The sequence below is a fragment of the Megalobrama amblycephala genome, linkage group LG6 (assembly GCF_018812025.1).
Source record: "Megalobrama amblycephala isolate DHTTF-2021 linkage group LG6, ASM1881202v1, whole genome shotgun sequence".
Lineage (NCBI taxonomy): Eukaryota > Metazoa > Chordata > Actinopteri > Cypriniformes > Xenocyprididae > Megalobrama > Megalobrama amblycephala.
In genome coordinates this window covers 6,756,310-6,775,108 of record NC_063049.1, presented here as the reverse complement: position 1 = coordinate 6,775,108, position 18,799 = coordinate 6,756,310, and the positions used below count along the sequence as shown (strand labels likewise).

General features: G+C 37.3%; 1 protein-coding gene across 3 annotated transcripts; it reads right to left on the bottom strand.

Annotated features, from left to right (window-relative positions):
* Positions 1-246: 246 nt before the first annotated feature.
* LOC125269781 (bactericidal permeability-increasing protein-like) lies at positions 247-13,332 on the bottom strand. Of its 3 annotated transcripts, none has more exons than XM_048192743.1 (16): positions 13,149-13,332; positions 11,754-11,863; positions 10,527-10,638; positions 10,179-10,307; positions 5,516-5,668; positions 5,211-5,274; positions 5,039-5,099; positions 4,537-4,628; positions 3,443-3,619; positions 2,244-2,303; positions 1,894-2,028; positions 1,534-1,601; positions 1,175-1,217; positions 1,014-1,077; positions 800-876; positions 247-683 (listed from the first exon to the last, which is right to left on the bottom strand). In XM_048192743.1, the coding sequence occupies exons 2-16, from the start codon at positions 11,848-11,850 to the stop codon at positions 633-635; spliced, it is 1,383 nt and encodes a 460-aa protein (XP_048048700.1). In that variant the 5' UTR covers positions 11,851-11,863; positions 13,149-13,332; the 3' UTR covers positions 247-632. The 3 variants fall into 3 exon arrangements, with proteins under 3 accessions (XP_048048700.1, XP_048048699.1, XP_048048698.1); XM_048192742.1 differs by having other exon boundaries at positions 1,894-2,061; positions 11,754-11,860; positions 13,149-13,321; XM_048192741.1 differs by having other exon boundaries at positions 1,894-2,061; positions 13,149-13,317.
* Positions 13,333-18,799: the final 5,467 nt, after the last annotated feature.

The window sequence follows — 18,799 nt, the reverse complement described above, 5'->3', positions numbered from 1 at the left end:
ACTGCTTATGATTTATGAGGATTAAAAAAAGGAGTGGTTGGATTTTTATCATTATAGGGTGGTGGTGTACACACACTGCCAACACACATTTATGTTCAAACACCATGCAAAAGTGAATTTTGCATAATAGGTCCCCTTTAAAGAAACCAAAATTAAAACAGCGTTTAGACAGAGAGTGAAAACAGGTGCTGCAACAATGTAAATGAGTTTTGTGAACACTAAATCATGTAAACTTACTCTAGTAGACCCCCTGAACAAATGTTTGAACATCTTTAATGACGTAGTGAAATAACATGTGCATTGGATTGATAGTGATAATATATTTTTAAAAAGCTTTTACACACACTTTAGCTCATAGATGAAAGACATAATGCCAGATTGTTTATGCAAATGGACTCCAATGAAGTAATTATGTGGAGAAGAGTAATTTTTTTTTTTTTTTTTTGGCACAGTAGATTATTTTGTATAGATGAATAATAAACATTCATGTACATAATAGTATGTGAAAAATAATATGGTCAAATTTGGTCAACTTGTACATATGAACAAGTAATGATTATATAATTCTTACACTGAAAACAATTCAGCAGTTATACAGCTGTTCGTTATTTTGTGCAGTTCATGTTTGGATCTTAGAGGCCTGTCAGGGAGTCCTGGACATCAGTAAAAATCACCACAAATCCCTGAAAAAAGTCAAAGAAAATTCAGACTGTACTTTCCACTGTACTTTCCAACAATTTTGAAATATTAAACAAAATCCCAAAATTACGGAACATTAACATTCATTAATAGTACTCACATTTTTTATAAGCAATTGAGAATTGATCAAACTGAAGCCCTGCAGTGTGGGTAAGAGAAAACCAATCTTCAGAGCCGCTAAAATGCAAAGCAGAATAAACAGTTAATGATCAGATAGTTTTCAAACGTTGCTTTACTTGGTTGCAAACATTTCTGAGGTTATGGATACTTAATGGAAAAAGTTTATAACAATTGCAATATTAAAATAATTTTACCATTTAGTTTTGGAAGTACAAACATCTTCACTGCTATCACTAACACTCGCTGGAATGAGTCAGTCTGTACATTGAAAGATTACACAAAGATTAGAAAACATCTTATAACGCTGATCTACCGAAGAGAATATTTGACATGAATCATCACTGTCTGATCTCACCTTGAAATCACCAATCTCAGATGATCCGAGAGTCAGCGTTAAACTGGATGCAGCATTCAGGGCAAAAGACCATGTAGAGTTTCAGAAAACATACACTTTTTTTTTTTTTTTTTTTTTTTTTATTTTAGATATCTTGGGCGTATTCAAAGGATTTATGCATTAAGAACTTGAACTTTTGACATATAAGAGGTCATTTTACTATAAAACCATACTGTATTGAGCTTTTACTGAAAGAAAGCTGCCAAAGCTCATCGACTTGTTTTGTACTTCCTCCTCTTTATTATGTAACAGACAATGAAAAACACAAATGGAGCTCATTTGACTGCAACTTTAACTGAACAAATATCAATAAAACTCACTTTTTCATTTCGAAAGCTCCAGTCAGGTTTTTTTTGTCAATCAGAGCACTTCCACTGAAGCTACAGTCCTGCAGGTGGAGTGAGAGAGGAAAACTAAAGTTAATTCTAAACTGAAATTCTAAATTTCCTTTTCAACAATGGCATATTGATACATTTGGTGAACACATGGTTTTATATCACCGTTTGTAGTTTCTGTACAGCTTATAACAGGTCTTGCCAACTAGCTTTTTTACAACTGTGATATTACACTTTACTGTGAAAGTGTGAGAGTTCCTCTTAGCCTGTTTTTGGTTTGTTTGTTTGACAATGTTTCTGTGTGTTATTTGGTGTGTCATTAGTCTATCCAAACACAAAACTCACCACATCCAGAGTAAAGAGAGGCACCAGTGTCCCATCAGGTTTAACAGCGGAGAACTTTGCTGCGGCCGGCACATGAACGTCTATCACTCCTGAACTGAAGGAGAATAGTGGCGTCTCACTGGCGTATAACAGCACCTGCATCTCCATGTTGGGATATAATGTGCGTAGCTGAACAAATAATTTGTAAAGAAAACTCATTATTCATCTGGATAACAACTTGATTTTACCTGAAAACTATAAAACAGACATTTTAGACATGTAGTCATATTATATATTTATTTATAGGTTGGCATTAAACAAAATATTTTATACATTTTTTTTTTTCCCTTGCAATGTCATGACATACTGACCTGTGGAATGAAGGCTCCAAACTGGCTGGTGTTCAGATGGATTGGAGAACTCTTCGGTATCTGTGATTGACACATTAAATGAGACGGCTAAATGAGTGATTTAATAGTTAAAACTAAATTTTAAATTAGTAAGAGGGCAAGATTCCTTGTAGGTCCATAACGAGTGTCTTCTGCGTGACCTCGTATGCAGATGACTGTGCACTGATGGCGCACACCCTCACCAAAGCTCAGTCACTATTCCATTGTTTCAGGACTGCAGCTTCCCGGTTTGGGCTCACTATTGCTCTAAAGAAGACAGAAGTCATGCTTCAAGCGGTGAACAAGTTAAACTCCAATCCACTGCTAGTTACTGCAGGGGACACTGTGCTGACAGCCGTTGACAAGTTCTGCTACCTCTGTAGGATTCTCACAGCTGATGCGACAGCGGTATCCGACGTCAGTGCCTGCATCGCAAAAGCTAGTGTTGCCTTCGGTCAACTGTTCAAGAGAATATGGGACGAGCACGCCATCTGGCTGGACATAAAGGTGGCAGTATATAAGGCAGTAATCCTCACAGTTCTGTTGTATGGATCTAAGTCTTGGATCAGCAGATTGCCTAACTTGATATGTTTTTTATTTTATTTTTTTAATTCAGTTCCATGTGCGCTGTATTTGTTGTATTGCACATGTCAAATGGCTGGATAAAGTCCCAAATATTAAGGTACTCCAGACCTGTGGCATCACTGGTATTGAGGCCTTCCTCCCTGCTGCTCAATTTCGCTGGTCGGGACATGTTTTACACATGGCAGACATGCGCCTGCTGGGGCAGGTTTTTTATGGCAAGCTCCAGAGCTGCATGCTCAACTCAAACATTACAAGGATGGACTCGATGGACTTGAAACTATGTAACATGGACCCAAATGACCTTGAAGAAATTATTGCAGACAAGGCATCAAGTCGAGCACAGTGCCATGCACAGCCAGATTATCATTGCAGTATACAAATGAAGACACCAAAAGCTCAATACCTTGAAAATAACAACATCTAGCCAGTTTATGTGCGATACCTGTGGCCGACCACGTGTTTTGAGGATCGTCTTCTATTCCCATAGTTGGACACACCACAGAAGATACAGAACTCTTCCAATACAAATGTTGTATAGTTTCATTGGATACTGTTTTTTTTTTTTTTTTAATGAGAGCTCATTTGTATTTCCTCACCATGTCATCTCTGATGTTGATTTGGAGAACTCCAGACCTGAGGAATGCATAAGCTGCTGAATTTACTAAGAACTCGGAGGCAGCCAGTGAAAGCATGGAGTTTTCTGCATACTGCACATCAAACACACTTGCAGAGAAAGGTGGTTCAGACGGAGAACTGCGGCTGTAAAACTCACCCTGTCACAGGAACAACAGCGTCATTAGCAGGTTACAGTACAAATTCCAAAGTCATTAAATAAAATCTGTAACACTGTCTACAAATCAAGTAATCTACTCAAATTCTAATTCAGAAAGAGAAACCTAATAATAGTTGTATCTCAGAGATGTCCAATCCTGCTCCTGGAGGGTCAATTTCCGGCAGAGTTTAGCTCCAACACTCCTGCCTGGAAATTTCTAGTAATCCTGAAGACCTTGATTAGCAGTTCAGGTGTGTTTAATTAGAGCTAGAGCTAAACTCTGCTGGGAAGTGGGCCAGGATTAGACACCCCTGTTGTAACTGTATGAATATGATTTATGACAATGAAATGTTAAGCTGGGCATACACTGTGCAGATTTCTTCTGAATCTAAGCCGAATTCTGAGTTGTACGGCTCTTTTTTTGTGCCAGGACAAATTTCAGCTTTGTTGCGCACCGTTTGTCATGCAGTGTACAGGGGGAAACGAGAGCCTCTCCCGACTGGCAATGGGATGGTCGGATGAATTTCCGACGTCAGAAATTTTGGTCGCCCCTCGTGAGCAGTGTTAGGGAAAGTTAATTTTAAAAGTACAGCATTACAATATATTGCGTTACTCTCTAAAAAGTAACTAACTGCACTGGTTACTTTTTATGAAAAGTAATGTGTTACATTACTTTTGCATTACTTTTTCTCACCTGGGCTGAGCTTGCTTGTTTGTTTTTTAATAGCAACTAAAAGTTTCTATTTTTGGTAAATGTTAAGGGTCTTTCACACCAAAAGTGAAATGAATAAGCTTCAGGCTGAAAGAAATGCATATTTATGCCTGTACAGTAGAGGGCGCAGCTCAAACATTGCTGAAATTGCACAGTGTATGCCCAGCTTCAATCATTATTATAAATGCTGAATCAAAAATCCTTACCTTAATATCTATTTCAAAGCTTTGGTCTGTCACAGCCGGGGAGGATGTGAGAGGGATGCTCAGATATATATACTGACCCACAGGTACATTAACTAGAAAGAAATCATTTGAGCTTGATTACTGTTCATCTAATGAAGTGGAATGTAATGTGTGCTGTAGTGCCGAAGTAGTTTTCCAAGGATTTTGTATTTACAATGACGTCAACGACATTATTGTCATTTAGTAGAAATAGCTAAAATAACCCACAGTAGGGTGAGTCTCACAAAAATGTTCACATCAAATTCAAAGAAAATTAGGCCTATTTTTATTTTATTTATTTTTTTATAACGATTAATCACATTTACCTTAATGTTTATGAAAATAATGCCACAATGCAAAAAAGTATTATTGGTCCTACAAATAATTTCTGTTAACCATAGTATATCTTCTTTTATCCACTGTATATATAAAGCTATAAGATCTATATATAATATATCATTTTGTGATATTTATATGCCAGTACCAGGTGTTTTCTGTAGATTTCTCTCCAATTCATTGATTGCTTTTTGAATTGCTGGGCAAATCTAAAATAATAATAATAATAAAATGACAATACAAGACAATGAGAAATAATCATAAGCAGCAGATAATGGTGTTGGTTCATTTGGTTAATTTGTTTTGAAAAAATGACAAACCTTCTCACGTATCATGTCTGATATTCTTCTCCTGAAAGAACTTACAAATGGCTTGAAAAAAATGCTGCAGCAAAACAGAAGCATAAGTGATGGTTCTTATTGAAGTAAATGGGAACAGTGTGACTTTCGGTATCCAGTGTTCTTTTAATACATTCATTACGTTTTAAGAGCCAAAAAAAAACCAAAAATATATCACTATAACTATCATTAGCTGTAGTCATAAGAGATATTCACAAGTGTTGCATGTTATCTTCAGGTAACATTTCACATCTTAGTCTTTTATGGTTTGTTAATGCTGGTCTTACCTAGCACCTCCGTGGAACTGAATGTCCACACCTCCTATGTCAGCACTACAGGAAACAGTGGTGATGGAGAGACGGCCAGCATCATCTCCTAACTGCAGGAGGGTGTAGATTTTGATATTGTACATAGCCAGATTAAACGAGCCGTGATCATGGCTGCAATCATAGAACAAAAGACAATCATATTAAAACAATCAACTTCTTCATATTGCAAATATTTTATTTAAAGGTGCCATAGAACACGTTTTCACAAGATGTAATATAAGTCTAAGGTGTCCCCTGAATGTGTCTGTGAAGTTTCAGCTCAAAATACCCCACATATTTTTTTTAATTAATTTTTTTAACTGCCTATTTTGGGGCATAATTAAAAATGTGCCGATTCAGGCTGCGGCCCCTTTAAATTCTTGTGCTCCCCGCCCACGGAGCTCACGACTGCCTTAAACAGCATGAACAAAGTTCACACAGCTAACATAACCCTCAAAATGGATCTTTACAAAATGTTTGTCATGCATGCATCGGATCATGTGAGTATGGTATTTATTTGGATGAAGAAACTTGCCAAATTTTGTCATTTTTAGATGCATGGCTTGCTATAAATTAATAAACACTTGAAAGTTGAACACAAGAAAGTTGAAGTTTGCCACCATAACAAATACAGTGGGTACAGAAAGTATTCAGACCCCCTTAAATTTTTCACTCTTTGTTATATTGCAGCCATTTGCTAAAATCATTTAAGTTCATTTTTTTCCCTCATTAATGTACACACAGCACCCCATATTGACAGAAAAACACAGAATTGTTGACATTTTTGCAGATTTATTAAAAATGAAAAACTGAAATATCACATGGTCCTAAGTATTCAGACCCTTTGCTCAGTATTTAGTAGAAGCACCCTTTTGATCTAATACAGCCATGAGTCTTTTTGGGAAAGATGCAACAAGTTTTTCACACCTGGATTTGGGGATCCTCTGCCATTCTTCCTTGCATATCCTCTCCAGTTCTGTCAGGTTGGATGGTAAACGTTGGTGGACAGCCATTTTTAGGTCTCTCCAGAGATGCTCAATTGGGTTTAAGTCAGGGCTCTGGCTGGGCCATTCAAGAACAGTCATGGAGTTGTTGTGAAGCCACTCCTTCGTTATTTTGGCTGTGTGCTTAGGGTCATTGTCTTGTTGGAATGTAAACCTTCGGCCCAGTCTGAGGTCCTGAGCACTCTGGAGAAGGTTTTCGTCCAGGATATCCCTGTACTTGGCCGCATTCATCTTTCCCTCGATTGCAACCAGTCGTCCTGTCCCTGCAGCTGAAAAACACCCCCACAGCATGATGCTGCCACCACCATGCTTCACTGTTGGGACTGTATTGGACAGGTGATGAGCAGTGCCTGGTTTCTCCACACATACCGCTTAGAATTAAGGCCAAAAAGTTCTATCTTGGTCTCATCAGACCAGAGAATCTTATTTCTCACCATCTTGGAGTCCTTCAGGTGTCTTTTAGCGAACTCCATGCAGGCTTTCATGTGTCTTGCACTGAGGAGAGGCTTCCGTCGGGCCACTCTGCCATAAAGCCCCGACTGGTGGAGGGCTGCAGTGATGGTTGACTTTCTACAACTTTCTCCCATCTCCCGACTGCATCTCTGGAGCTCAGCCACAGTGATCTTTGGGTTCTTCTTTACCTCTCTCACCATGGCTCTTCTCCCCTGATAGCTCAGTTTGGCCAGATGGCCAGCTCTAGGAAGGGTTCTGGTCGTCCCCAAAAAAATTTTTTGTAACCTTGGCCAGATCTGTGCCTTGCCACAATTCTGTCTCTGAGCTCTTCAGGCAGTTCCTTTGACCTCATGATTCTCATTTGCTCTGACATGCACTGTGAGCTGTAAGGTCTTATATAGACAGGTGTGTGGCTTTCCTAATCAAGTCCAATCAGTATAATCAAACACAGCTGGACTCAATTGAAGGTGTAGAACCATCTCAAGGATGATCAGAAGAAATGGACAGCACCTGAGTTAAATATATGAGTGTCACAGCAAAGGGTCTGAATACTTAGGACCATGTGATATTTCAGTTTTTCTTTTTTAATAAATCTGCAAAAATGTCAACAATTCTGTGTTTTTCTGTCAATATGGGGTGCTGTGTGTACATTAATGAGGGAAAAAAATGAACTTAAATGATTTTAGCGAATGGCTGCAATATAACAAAGAGTGAAAAATTTAAGGGGGTCTGAATACTTTCCATACCCACTGTATATGCTTTTTCTCTTAGATTTATGCTTGGATCTTGATCTTATCCCGCTTTGTGGTAAAATTCTTTATTTAAGCTTCTTAATATTTCTGCCTAAGGGAAAAAGAGACTTTCAGAAAAATGTTTAAGAGAAAAATTACATGTCCAAATTTCATTAAGTACAGGCCACGCTGGAGAAGTAATTGTTTTATTAACCTCAATCCAGAGGCACTGCACATGCACATCCACTCACATATCCAAATGTTTCCCCCAAACCCAACCAGTTAAAACTGAGAGTATGCACTGCTTCAGGAAGCATCGGAGCACAAATGAATCAGTGTATTGAATCATGATTCGGATCACGTGTCAACGGCTGAAATCACGTGACTTTGGCGCTTCGAACAGCAGATTTGATACACTGATTAATTTGTGTTCTGATGCTTCCTGAAGCAGTGTTTTGAAATCGGCCATCATTAAATAAGTCGTTATTTTGTTTTTTTTGGCGCTCCAAAAATATTCTCGTCACTTTATAATATTAATATTGAACCACTGTACTCACATGAACTGATTTAAATATGTTTTTAGTACCTTTATGGATCTTGAGAGAGGAAGTGTCATTGCTCCCTATGGAGGCCTCACAGAGCCATCAGATTTCAACTAAAATATCTTAATTTGTGTTCTGAAGATTAACAAAGGTCTTACGGGTGTGGAACGACATGAGGGTGAGTAATAAATGACAGAATTTTCATTTTTGGGTGAACTAACCCTTTAAAGTTATAAATTAGAAACAAACCAATTCTTTAAATTCTTTACTACTTCAGGAAGTACAAAACAGTAATCCTTTGTAACATTGCAACACAATCTTGTCACAAAAATGGATATAACAATGTTAATGTATTTGGTCTTGGCAGAATTGCTTCTGCTGTTGATTATTGCTGTTGCTGCAGAGCAAGTACAGAGACTTGCTACTGCCAATACATACACAGAAACAGAAATGGTGCTGTGAATATGTAAGACATACTGCTGCTGCACGAATACCATATGAAATTCCCTGTAGCAAATCTATACAGGTGGAGCTGGGGAAGATAATACATTTTTTTTAATTTTGTTACACATATTTAACTTATGTATTGAATATATTACATTGCTTACAATACTGTTATTTATTTTTGTTTCTAAGAAATGCCTTCTACTGTATGCCAGAGATGTACAGTAATTGTTAGTTATGTATGTGACTACTCATGAGAAGAAGGAGCAAAACTGGACCGCCAGTACACAGAAGTGTGTGGGTGTATGTGTGTGTGTTCCAGGACTCAAAGAACATGTAAGTTACTAAAGTAGCCCCCATTCCCTGAGCGGAGACATTAAAGGCCCCTATATACTTCAAACAAAACTGAAGAACGAACTGATGTGACGTCATTTCAAACAAAATCAGACCGAAATGAAGTTCTTTTTGTGTTCGTTTTGGGAGTTCGAAACTGCTTGCCAAAGCGAACTTTCAGGAAAAGTTCACTCTAGCTGCAAAACACCTTCGTACTACCATTGGTCCGTGACGATAACGTAATAGGAGGTGTGCGCTAAAGCTCCACCTTCTTTCATGTGGAACTGTTCTCTGACTCATTTCACGCAGGAGCACCATGACAGAGGCGGCCTGTCCAGCAGCGCTGTAAGCCTTGGTCGCTAGAGCAGCCGAGAACTTACAGGCCCTAGATGGAAGCAGTATGGTTTCATATGCATTATGGTCCATAGCAATGTGGTTTCATGTCATTCGCTACTTTCATATCTCTTGTATCACACCACTGTCTCACTGTCCCATGTTTCATACAGATGCAACTCGTGCAAACCTGTATCTAAGTTATTCTTTATTAATATAATATTGCTGCAGTGGTCGTCTTGTTCACAGGCCAATTGCTTTGCACATTGTAATAATTATTTTTAGTGGAATGCTTTAAAATAACTTAGAGATAAGATTTTAAAACAATTTTCAACTGCAACCATATTTCATGTCCACATAATTATTTATTTGGTGAGAAGCTGTTTAATAAGCGGGATAACTATACATGATATTTTACTTACATGTTCGTCTTTTTCTAACTGGTTTGCTTGTTTTGGATAAAAGCCGTTTGCTACATTGAGGACTGTTTTTCTATGTGGAAGCTTTTAGTTTATTACAAGTGAACTAATACAATATTTCAACTCAAATCAGTTGTTCTTTCCCAATTATTTACTAATGCTGCAAATAGCAGTGTATTTAGCGGGATATAAATAAACCACAGGTTACCACTTCACATTGGGTTTCTGATCACCCTTGTTGGGGTTTATTTGACTTAAAGACCAAAGAGGCATCAGTGTGTGTTCATAGTCCTTATCATATAAGAATATGAAATTGTACAGTAAGGTTTACAGAAAAAGTTATCTGTTTCCAAAATCACCTCAGGTAAAACTGGTGCACTTACATGACGCCAAACTGTGTTGCCCAGCTGCCTGTGACGCCTACTTTGAGTTGACTGACTTTCACAGATACACCTGTTCCCTGTACAAACACCAGCGATGGGTCTGGCATGCTGCACTGCCTAACATGCATGCTGGAAAGACAAAAACACATCTGTTTACCATTTATGGAATATATTCATGTTAACGTAGTCATTTTTAGTAGGCTAAACGAACAGTTCAATTACATGTGATGCATATAGGAACTACTGATTGAATTCCATGTATTACGTTTGAATAAATACATTTAGTATCTGTAACAATTCAAAGAACAGTTTAATTGGTTAATTTGGTTTGATTGTCAGTGTACTGACTTTGATAACACATATTTCACAGTGCCGATCTTGATGTCTATCCCACCACGGACCTCTGGGATTGCAGTACTCTTCAGTTCGCTTTGTATCCGGACAGACATCATCTGAGACACTGAACACACACACAAACAGATACAACAGCATATATCACCTTTTCACTATCATCAGTATTAAACTATACAAGATTTCATGTATTTGAAAGGGTTAATTCACTGCTGACAAATGTGGGTTTTTAATAAAACTGTGCTGCCTATGCAAATAAAAGGTGATTTTATTTATTTTTAAAATCTGTTACATGACTAGAGAAAACAGAGAAAATGGGATTTGTTTTATTTCTTTGTAAAAAGGGCCCTTTTGCCAAAACTTCAACACTAATAATGCATTGGTTTCAAACCAACTAGTTTCTACATATGCCCTAGAGCTGTCAAAAGTCTATTTTTCCATCATTGTTCATTTACACACACTACTGACATTTGTAACAATTCAAAGCCGTTTTAAAATTTCTGAAGTTACTCTTTAAGTACTCAAACAAAATAATTAAACCTGAAATATTTGAGGGTTTAAATTACATACAGTCAATAAACAGAATTTAATGCAGTTCAATAAATATTCATCAAGCAAGGAAAAAAATACAAAATATCTATTTTCGATAGATGCTATTAAATGCCCATTAGGGCACTTATTTCCACTTACTATGTTGCAAATTATTAGTTGCAGTTGATTGATATTGAATAATGATAAATATAAAGTTATATTGATTATGATTGCTTTAGGGTTTTGTTGTGCCCACAAAGCCAAGATGTTTCCTATCTCATTATTTTGCTCCAAACTATTTCATACCAAAAATGTTCTTCATTTTTATTTAAAATAAATGCCTCTCTGAGTAAGATGATATGATATGTAATGGGAAAAGGGAGAAGAATGGAATTGGAAAAAGGCAAATTCAAACTTTGGATAGTCGCATCAAAAGCTATATCAAGTTTTCTTAAGCCCAGTTCATAACGCCAGTGACACTGCATGTTGCCAGTGGCTGGTGTTTAAGTCACTAGTGGGCGTTCCTACTACTGGTTGCCTACTAACATTTATAAGTTATTTTCACTAAAACAACAAAAGAGAAAACAATCACATGTATTTCCCTGATGGACAGGTGGCTGTCATGTCAAACTGAAACTCTCAATAAAGACTGTTGTTAGATGTCATTTCAGAACAATGCAGTGAAGAACTTACCGCCTCCGAGACCCTTCTCTGACAGAAGAGTTTTTAGTGCAGGATAATCTGCATGTGTGTATGTTAATATCATCAGGAAATAAATGACCAGCTGCATCCTTCAAATCCTGCTGTGTAAGACAAAATATATTACACATGAGATGCTGTATTTTAACTTCTGCAGAGCTGCATTCTTGCAATTACTGATTGTACATTTAATTAGAATTTTGGTATTAATTATCAGACACATTTCTTTTTTTTTTTTCTTTTTTTTTTTTTTTTGACAAGATGAAAACAATCTAATCAAAACTTCACATCAATTGTACTATGATAAAAGAATCTGATGCATGTATTTGTTTATGTATGCAGTGTATTAAGTGCATTGGTGAAGTTCTTTTATTTTTTATCTTTATTTAAATGGTTTCAGCAGCAGATAACACATCTTAGATGACTTTAGACTGTATGCCACATTATCTGCATCCAAATGCCTCTTCAAGTGATTTGAACCGACACTGTCCATTTATCAGTATGTGTGTTCCCTGTACCTTTATATTACTAAATTTTCACACTGTATATTTTATTTTTGCATTCATCAAATCATTGGCTTTACCAGAAGATCATATCAAATGACACCGTAGACATAAATCAAGTCTAATGTCAGTCATGATCCCTGTATTCAGCTGCATTAAAGTCACTTCCTCAAATTATAGAGAACTGATACAAAGACCAAAACATATTTGCTTATTTGAGGACCCTGTTCAGAGACACACACATATATAGCAGTCATTATTCATTTAGTTTTACTGTTAGTTGGCCTGCATTCCAGCAGAAAAATGTCTTTTAATTACAGAGAATATATTTTTTGCTTTTTTCTAGTAGTTTTATTTTTTATCCTAAAGCTATAAAAATGAATGCCTTTAAAATTGTTAATAAATTTTAACAAAGTAAATTCATAGGCATGCATGACAGAGGTTTGATTTCTTCACTTTCTGACATTGTGAACAGTAATCTGTATGTTGAGCTCTTGATGGTGCTCCAGTTTTCTCTTTGTATAAAACCCTTCATCCCTCAGAATGATAGAGGCTCCGTGATCTTTCGCCTTCTGAGCAGCACATCTGTATCGATTGGGAAGATGCTTTTATCCAAAGTGACTAACTGTGATTGTAAGTTTTACATTTGACAATCATTATTTCTTGGCAATCAAACCCCAGAATTTGGCACTTAATTCTACCAGTTGAGCTTCAACATATTTCTGTTTGGTATGTTTATATTTATAACCAACATGAATCCCTTGCAGGAAAGTTTGTGGAAAGAATATGAAATATTTAAGAAACACTAAGAAATATATTTATTCATACATCTAGATTAATTATAAATGATGTTCAAATTTGAACATGTGAAATTGTAAGAACGTACCTCAAATCGTACAGCACAGCAGGTGTCTGAAGGGAAAGTGATTGTTTCTGTGAGAGAGTTAACTCAAAAGCTGCTTTAAAATAACTCTGTTCTCAGAAGAGGGGCGGGGTTCAGTTCCTGCTTTGGGTGTCTGTGGGTGCTTCTCAATACTTAAACTGATGCTTCCTCATTTCCTCACTCCTCCGTCCTCCAGCCCGTGACCTTAAAACCGATCGAACTCAGCCATCTTGAAGGACATCTCAAGATTGCACCGCTGGGAGGCGAGGAATGAGGAGTCATGAGCGAGGTACACAGGTGTGTCCTTCCCTTGAATCCTAAGCGGGTGGAGCTGAGACACGAGGAAAGGAAATGAGGGAAGGAAACAGGAATGTACAAATAAGAAATGAAAAGCACCCTTTAAATATTAAAGGATAATTACTAGTTCTTTCAATCAATTAAAAAAAAAAAAACATTTATTTAATCACATTTATATAACTAATCGTCATCTTCCTAAATTTGTAACGAAAATTGATTAGAAAACTTTAAGCTCTCGCTGTGGCCTGAGACTGAAGTAGAGAGAGAGAAGCTGTTAAATTATATAAAGTCTACAGTTCCTCTTAACCCTTTCATGCACAGAGGTCACTACAGTGGACAGCTATTCAAAGAGCATTGTCTTGCATAAGCATGGGTTTTGATGGCACAGTTGCACATCAACCTCTATATTGAACACAAGTGTATCATCCTATACATTGCCACCAAGTGGCAAGCGTTGTATGTCGATTATATTTTTCCTCCAAACCAAGATGGCCGATGGCCAGTCAGAAATGCCAAGTTGCTCCAGAATATCCATCCATTTCCTCTATCCTAGGAGACTCTTGCAGGTAAAGAAAAAAAAAAAAAAAAAAAAAACGTTTTAGCATCAAGCAATATCTAGTGAGTCCTATCACAGTTACATTTTCCAAGTATTGATTTTACAACATGTTCTCCAACCAAAACGACCATATAGGTCGTTTGTCACTTCCCTGAAATACAACTCATAGGAGCGTTTACTAAAGTGGCGCCCCTATCAACAACAGGACACTTTCATTTTAATTCATGAAATATGACCCATAGGAGCATTTGCTTTCATTTTAATGCATTGTTCCCTTTTATCTGCGTCGGATTTCGGGTTTTGCGTAGCTCAGCTGGTAGAGCATTGCAATAACAATATGCAATCATGTGAGCGTGCGATTGTGGGTTCGATCCCAGGTAACACATGTGATCATAAAGTGTAAATGCACTATAAATCACTAAGGGTAGGTTTAGGGGTGGGGTGGGTGTAGTCATTAATAAAATTTAATTTTGGTAAATGGAAATAGGAGAAATGGTGTAAAAAGTCCACACATTGCATTTAAATTAACACGCATTTTGATTGGTAATGACAGTCATACGTCATTTCATGACGACAGACGTAACACGACACTGTCATTATTTTTACGCCCACTAGAGGGCGCATGACTTCAAAACGTAAATATAGGTCGTAATATGTTACATCAAAAACGACCTATAGGGTCGGTTTTTTTTTTGGAGGACAGTCTCTGATTATAGATTGTGAGATATTATTCATCTGTCCACTAAAGTGGACATCATGCATCAATAGCTATATTTCAGCTACAATTCTTACTATTAATTAACTAAATAGCTGCAGTAACTTTTTTAAATGTAAATAAATGTATTTGTGTTATTAGAATGTAATTTGCATTCACATAAAAAAAGTAATGTGATTAGGTAATGGATGTGACTTGAAATGTATTACTTTACTCGTAATATCAAAAAGTAATCTAATTACATAATGCACATTAATTGTAATGCATTACTTTACTTACTAGGTTATGCATTATTACGTTATGCATGTTAGTTGTAATGCGTTACCCCCAACACTGCTCATTTCAGATGAGACTGAAAACACCTGGGTAGGGTTGCACCAGCCATTCGTAAGTTCTTTCTTAAATTGGAACGTAAAGTCCTCACTGGTTTCTTAGTAACTACTAGCTAGTTTGTAACTAACTCTGTACTTTATTTGGTTGCACCATTTGTTCTTAAGGCAGAACTTAGCTAGTAGCTCCTAAGGTCTCCGTAAAGTAATGCGTAATCACATAATATGACGTTTACCCTCAGTCATCCTTCAAATACAGAAGTTGTTGAAATTCCGTGAATTTCAATTTATCCTTCATTCTGACTTATTTTGCCTCACGTAGCTAACAGTAAAAATAAGTTCCCATTAAATATAATATAATAGCCTACTACTTAATAATACATTTTTTATATGTAAATAACATTCAGAAACTGTATTTGAAATGGAATTAATAAGGATCAATAAATAAATACTGAAACAACAACAACAAAAAAACATTAGAAATGACATTTATTGATTATGACTGATTTTATTTGACATGCCCAACACGGAGTGATAGGACCGATGCACACAGCGGCACGCTGTTTAGCGGGTTCGTGTTGAAGAGTGGCTAACAAAGTAATCTTTTCACATGATGTTCTCTCTCTTAAAATGTAAGAAAGTGTAAATGTCAGCAGCATCATATATGTGTAAAGAATGAAGTCTGTCAGGTAAAACAAGAGCTTATTGATGCAATTCAGTCCGTCTGCTATTTTATTCCAACCGTTACTCCTGATAGGAGGCTTCCGTAAATATTGAGTGTATACGTAGAGTTATGCTTCAACTAAGTTTAATGGTGCAACAGAAAAATATTTAGTAGTGCGTAAGCTGCAACTTAGTGCCCATTTACGTCGAAACGAGGCTACGTTGTAACTTACGCACAGCTGGTGCAACCGCCCCCTGATCATTGCGTTTTCTCAGAGGAGAGCTATGTGTCCATCTTGAACATAATCAGAATTATCAGCTAATAAGGGTAAATCGCCATACTCTGGTACACTGGAGGTTTCCACAGCTTTACTTTGACAGGTTGTAGAGTTCTCTGATATCAGAACATGAGGACGTGAGTTCAACTTGTATGAAGTTCAATTGCATTTGCAATATTTTACATTTATGTTTTTTATGTGTATGTATATATATTTATATGTATGTATTATATTATATGTATGTATGTATGTATATGTAACCCAGTAGAATAAAATTCTATATGTTTATTTCACTTTATTTCATTTTGTTTTATTTTGTTCTTGCTCAGAGATAAAATGTGAATGAAATATACCACTCTATATATTGCTGTATAAAATGTGGGTGTGTATGCCAGTAAGAACACGAGTATATGTCAAGCTTGATGTCATACACGTGAAAAACATGGTTTTGACCTACAAGTTAGGTCTTTCTTTAGGTCTATTGCTTTATGAAAGTTAAGTCCCGCCCTCACCTACGTGTTATGTTTTGGGTGAGTGTTTTTGTTGCCATGGAGATGAGAGGGTAGATTAGAGTGCAGCCGATTGGAAAGATAAGCAGATATAGACTGTCAAGTGTCAAGTCAAGTCAAGTGACATGTGGCCAAGTATGGTGACCCATACTCGGAATTTGTGCTCTGCATTTAACCCATCCAAGTGCACACACACAGCAGTGAACACACACAACCGGAGCAGTGGGCAGCCATTGCTGCGGCGCCCGGGGAGCAGTTGGGGGTACGGTGCCTTGCTCAAGGGTCTCACCTCAGTCGTGGTATTGAGGGTGGGTTACAAGTCTGACTCTCTATCCATTAGGCCACGACTGCCCCTAGAGATTAGATAAAGATAAATTTAGATAGATAAAGATAGATTATGATAAAGATAAGTTTTAACGTATTATTCATCATATTGATATCTTAAATTGTGTATATTTACTTGATTAAGACACACGAGTTTTGAGTTTGTGTTATTTTGCTTTGTAACTGAATTCTCCGTGTATGTTCGCTCGACATTGTGGACTTTCGTCATTCTTTAGCGAGAAGAACCATTGATAAAGACTGTGTTTCAAGTTATTCTTCCGATAACATCTGTACGGACACAAAGATCTGAGTGCAGACATCATAGTGGTAATGTGAGAATCGTGAGTTTGACTGCTGCAAGTGAGGAGTTTGTGGCCCGCCTGCAGAAAGCGCGCAGCTGCGTACCGGAGGAAGATTTCCCGGAGGCATACTACCGTGCAGAGGAGTCGGTGGCCCGTCTTTCAAAGAGCGCTCAGCCGCGCACAGGAGGAAGATTGACCGGCGATTCCTACAGTGCAGCGGATCTTGGTTAACTGGTTATTCCACAACGGAATTCAGGTACTTTTGTGTGAATTTGTTTTTCCCGCTCAGGAGAGTGTTTGCTGGTTCTAAGGCCACCACTTACTCCAGCAACGTCTCAGGCCTGCAACGGGGTGTGTAGTGAATGACTGGTGTGTGTGTGTGGGCCCACAGCGTTTTCTATTGATCCTTATGGTGTTATTCAGTACACTTAAAACTGTGATGTTTTTTCAGAGTGACTTTTTTATACTCTGAGTTTTTGTACATTTGTCTCAAGTGTGTTTGTGACAGAGAAAAAATCCATTAATTTCATCACCTGGAGTATTGCATTATTGGTGTGATATTGGGTTAATTGGTCATGTAAGAGAAATGTGATTGTGTGAATTGCTCACATTCTGAAAAATTTGCCATTTTAACCCCTTTTATTGTTTAATTAAATTCGTTACATTTTGTTACTTCCACCAGAGTTTTATTCATTCTAAAAGTTTATTCATATACAAGTTATTCATAAGTTACTATAGATTTCATTATATATAACTTTCTAAAGGAGAAGTAATTCATTTGTGACACCAGAGGGGCCTAATTTCAACATCGGTAGGCACATAGTAAATGAATCTGGTACGCTGCCCTTGTCTGGCTATCACCAGACCAAGCTCAATTTAAAATTGAACATTGGTCTGGGGAGTTTGCTATGTATTTCCTACTGCACAAGAGGCGTGATCAACGAGCATTAGTCACGCAATTGGATAGTCCTTCAACCAATCAGATCAACAATCCGGGTGACGTACTTTGCAGAGCGATGCGAAAACTCCAGACAGGTTTAGTTTGTATTGGTTTGTAGCATTGATCAGCGGTTTGCAGAAGCAGCAATGGCATCGAGCGATTTTTGCAGGTTGTGCCAAAAAACATGAAAGTGAGTGGTATTTACACCCAGTCGAGCGATTTGTTTGCTAAACTAAAGAAGTCATTCAGCATCATTGAGAGGTTAAAAGGAATTGGATTGACAGTCATGCGAGAGACGTCATCGTGTTATACCCGCCCAGAGCCATAGAAAGAGCTCTGTACCCGCCAATAGCGAGCAAGGTGGATAAGCCAGTCTGTGATTGGTTCCCGCAAAAGTGTAACAGATGCAGCAGAAATGAATGTACGGGTTTCCAGACTGAGTTGCCGGGCGAAATCAAATCACCGGCAGATCAGGCTGGGTTTACCCAGTCTAACGCTGCCCTACTTATTTAACATAAGGACAGGTAGGGGGCGCTACATATATATTTTAGCATTTTCACATGATTTTATATAATTTTATTGATTGGTTTGTTAAATACACGCAATATTGCTGTGTTAGTACTGTATTATGTTTAATACAGTATCTCTTCAGTGTAAACCATAAACGCATACTGTCTACTCAAGTGAACATGAAAAATATGTGTAAAATAATTACATTTTTTTTTCTAACTCGATTGGAAG

What these genes read in the sequence shown, in the direction of transcription:
- LOC125269781 (XM_048192742.1), bottom strand. Translation starts at nt 11,850, where the DNA reads ATGCAGCTGGTCATTTATTTCCTGATGATATTAACATACACACATGCA. An exon ending in AAATCTACAGAAAACACCTG is followed by an intron (nt 4,629 to 5,038) that starts GTACTGGCATAT and finishes ATTTCTTTCTAG; the next exon opens with TTAATGTACCTGTGGGTCAG. An exon ending in GCTTTGAAATAGATATTAAG is followed by an intron (nt 3,620 to 4,536) that starts GTAAGGATTTTT and finishes TTCCTGTGACAG; the next exon opens with GGTGAGTTTTACAGCCGCAG.